Below are 3,446 nucleotides of genomic sequence, written 5' to 3'. Positions count from 1 at the left end.
CACATACTAGATTGTGATGCTAGTAATGTCGGAATTGGAAGAGTGCTGTCTCAGAAAGTGGGCGAAAAGGAACACATGGTGGCCTACTTCAATAGGGTTTTGAGTAGACCAGAGAGGAACAACTGTGTAACACGGAGGGAACTCTTTGCTATAATAAAGAGTCTGCCATATTTCCATTATTATCTCTATGTTACGCCTCTTTGTTAGAATATAAGCCTGGCAGAGAAAAGCCAGGGGATGAAAAAGCGAACAGTAGTTACTGTGAGTTTCGGGTAATTTACGATTCTGTTTCGAGCTACTGTGTGTTTTGCACACGTAGAGAGCGAAGTTATCGAGGTTGTGAATCGCTGTGATTTATAGAGTGTATTATAAAAGTTGTTAACTTGAAAGTGACGAAAAATATACTGACTGTGGAATAACAGAATAATGTTAATAAAAGTAACAATAAATAAATATAATATAATATACTTTACTTAGGGACTTTAGAGATCTTGAAATTGGCAATAAAAATCCTATTCAATAGCGACGGGTCCTGGATTTTTAGGAAACAATGTAATCACACCTTTTGGTCTGTAATCAGTATGTCGATAAATACACCGTAAAATTCTATTAATATTACTGCTAGCTAAAATTAATTGTCTCGTTGGCATTAGTGGAATAAACTACTCAAAGCCACCTTAAAAATATTCAGAGGAGCAAATTAAAATGATTTTCAAATGATCTAGCAAAATGCCATATTAGACTTATCCCTAAAAAAATATTGGTAGTGGATATTTTTCGATTTTAGTTTTCAATTTTCTAATAATCAAAGTTTTCTTTATATTATACTCCCATTTATTTGAATTTAGATTTTAATTTTTATAATTCAGGTTTTATTTTTAGCTTTATAGAAATAAATAAGGAGATAAAAAGTATCAACGCGATGCATGATTTAATTTCAGTTTTTTTTATTTTTTAATTGTCTAAGTCATTGTGCAAATATTCTGCATCTGACTGTGTGTAGAACTTATTTGTCTCTTTATCAACGATTAAAATAATACCATGTGCTTGGAATCTTAGTTAGCAGTGGTCATGGCTGGAGTTTGTTTTGGTTTGCATCTAGGATCTACTAATATATGTTTAGCACTTCATAAAGTATGTATACTTTAACTTTAGAAGTTTAAAACTTTAAAGTTTAATTTACCACTACCAGTCTGCTCATTTTTGATATTTGAACTGTCGAAGTTGATGTTCTATATTTCAAGTTATATTAATATTAGGGCAAAAGTGAACAATTTTATTTATAGTTAATACTATTGTAGGCCTAAGTTAATACCAACGTAGTAATAGTATAGTTTTACTTCAGACATGCATTAAAAGCATAAGTTAAGACTCAAGGTAGCAGATCACAAAGCCATTGGATCCATACGATGGTGACATCGGATTCGTCTCTAATTAAAAAAATATAAGTTAACACTATGTTACTGTTCTGATGGGTAAAGTGAAGGGTGATGATTTTTTGTACTTGGAAGCTAGATTTTGAAAACCTTTTGATAAGATTAAGATGCCACACAAAAGATAAAATCTCATCAATAGGTTTGGGGGAACTAGTTAAGTTTCGAATTGAGCAACTAAATTAATTGGACATACTGATCAAATGTGGAAATTTTTTAATGATAAATAGTTATATATTCAAGATACACATGCTTATACTCTAGTTATAGAAAAAAGGGGCTGCAACAGTGCAAGTAAGAAACCAGCTTGGATAAAATTAAAGAAAGATTTATAAATTTAAGAAATATAAATTGACTTAAAGGATTATATTAAGATCAAGCTAGTTGGTCAAACAGGACATTAGGAAATCGAAAAGGAAATACAAAAAAAAGATTGAATGAAAATATAAAATTTAACAATAACTTGAGTAAGGATTCCTTTAAATACATTTAACTTTTAAGGGTAAGCAAAATCTTAGGTTAGGAGTAGGGCTCATGAAGGAATGCTCATTTCTAATTATTATGAGAATTATGGGTTACTAAATGGTCTTTTTCTTCAGCTTTTACTAATGAATATTTAAAATTATTCCTCATTCTGAACAGTTACTACATGGAAACAAAATGATCACATTAATTGTGAACTTGTTGAAAAAAATTGGTAAGTTTAAAGACTGATATGATTCCTGGACCAGATATTTCCATAAGGACGTCGAAGGAGGTTAAAGATTGGATGAATGAGCAAATTGTTACTCTTTCGATTGATTTATTTGACCATTTCCGAGGTTTTATAGATTAATTTACGTTAATCATGCCTAAAAGAATTTCGAGTACCATGGCTATTGATGATTCCCTCTTGTTATTTGCTGTACCTTAAGTAACCAATAGTGCTGTGACCAATGAACAGATTAAATTGCTATCAGGTGATGTTGTAATCCAACATTTTTGAAAACAAAAATGTTTGCACATTGAAGCACACAGCTTTTTTTTACCAGTATTTTAATGCATAACATTAGGATAAGCAAGAAAAAGTAAAATTACAAATGTGCCTTCCAGCTGCTCGAATACTTCAAAGTTTGGATGAAAGCCAATCATATCATGTTTCCTTGGCCTTAAATAGTTGGGTATTTACAGCTGTATTGAGGATTTTAAGGTATTTAGGATGACTTGGATCAGTTGGCCATAATTATATTAAGTGCAAAGTATTGCATCTGGGTTATTACAAGTTGGATCTGGCCATCTAAGCAATGTTCAGTTGCTAGAAGTAAAGCTAATAAGATTTTACTGTGTATTTATATGCATTGATTACATATTAAAAGGGTAATTTTCTCTCAATAAATTACTAGTTAAATCTCACTTCGAGTACTGTGTACAGTATATTTAAGAAAGGATATTTACCTAGAGGCATATCACCCCCACTTTTACATATTTACCTTGTATACCAACTGTAAGTTATTTTTTTTGCATTAATTTTCTGTGAGGGCAGGCCCCCAGACACACCTAGATTCAGCTGCCTTTAGCAGCATGGAGACTGCTTTTAGCAGCTCCTTATACATTTAATCTATCATTATCATCAGATTTAAAATATATATATATACAATTTCTTCTTTTTGCTAGTTGTCGAAATAAATGGCTTTTACTTATATTTCTTTATAGTATAAATATATACTATGTTCTTGTTGGGGATAGGATTCTTCTACAGTAGGTGTCTGTAACTTGTTAGCAATAAATTTAACGATGAATAAACAGCACACACTTTACTTGTTTTTAAATAATATATATATATATTTGGAACAGGCTAAACGTATGTACAACAGTCTTCACACTATAGAGATTACAAGTATATCATAAACACTATTTATATATAGTTTTCTTCTTGTCAAAATTCCACTTAGGCCTATTCAGTTACTTTAGAATTTCAGTTGACAAGTCAAACTATCATCTCTATTACTATTCTACTAGTATTCCGTGTGTGAT

General features: G+C 31.0%; 1 protein-coding gene across 1 annotated transcript in view; it reads left to right on the top strand.

The window, feature by feature from the left end:
- The first annotated feature begins 955 nt into the window (after positions 1-955).
- LOC106471349 (heat shock 70 kDa protein 14-like) overlaps positions 956-3,446 on the top strand; it is a 9,045-nt gene continuing 6,554 nt past the window's right edge. Inside the window, exon 1 of the mRNA XM_013931949.2 lies at positions 956-1,134. Coding sequence (XP_013787403.1) covers positions 1,072-1,134 — 63 coding nt within the window. The 5' untranslated portion in view covers positions 956-1,071. The remainder of the gene's footprint in view (positions 1,135-3,446) is intronic.

The sequence above is a fragment of the Limulus polyphemus genome, unplaced genomic scaffold (genome assembly GCF_000517525.1).
Source record: "Limulus polyphemus unplaced genomic scaffold, Limulus_polyphemus-2.1.2 Scaffold4562, whole genome shotgun sequence".
Lineage (NCBI taxonomy): Eukaryota > Metazoa > Arthropoda > Merostomata > Xiphosura > Limulidae > Limulus > Limulus polyphemus.
The sequence above is the reverse complement of the archived record's forward strand: the minus strand, read 5'-3'. Positions and strand labels throughout refer to the sequence as shown.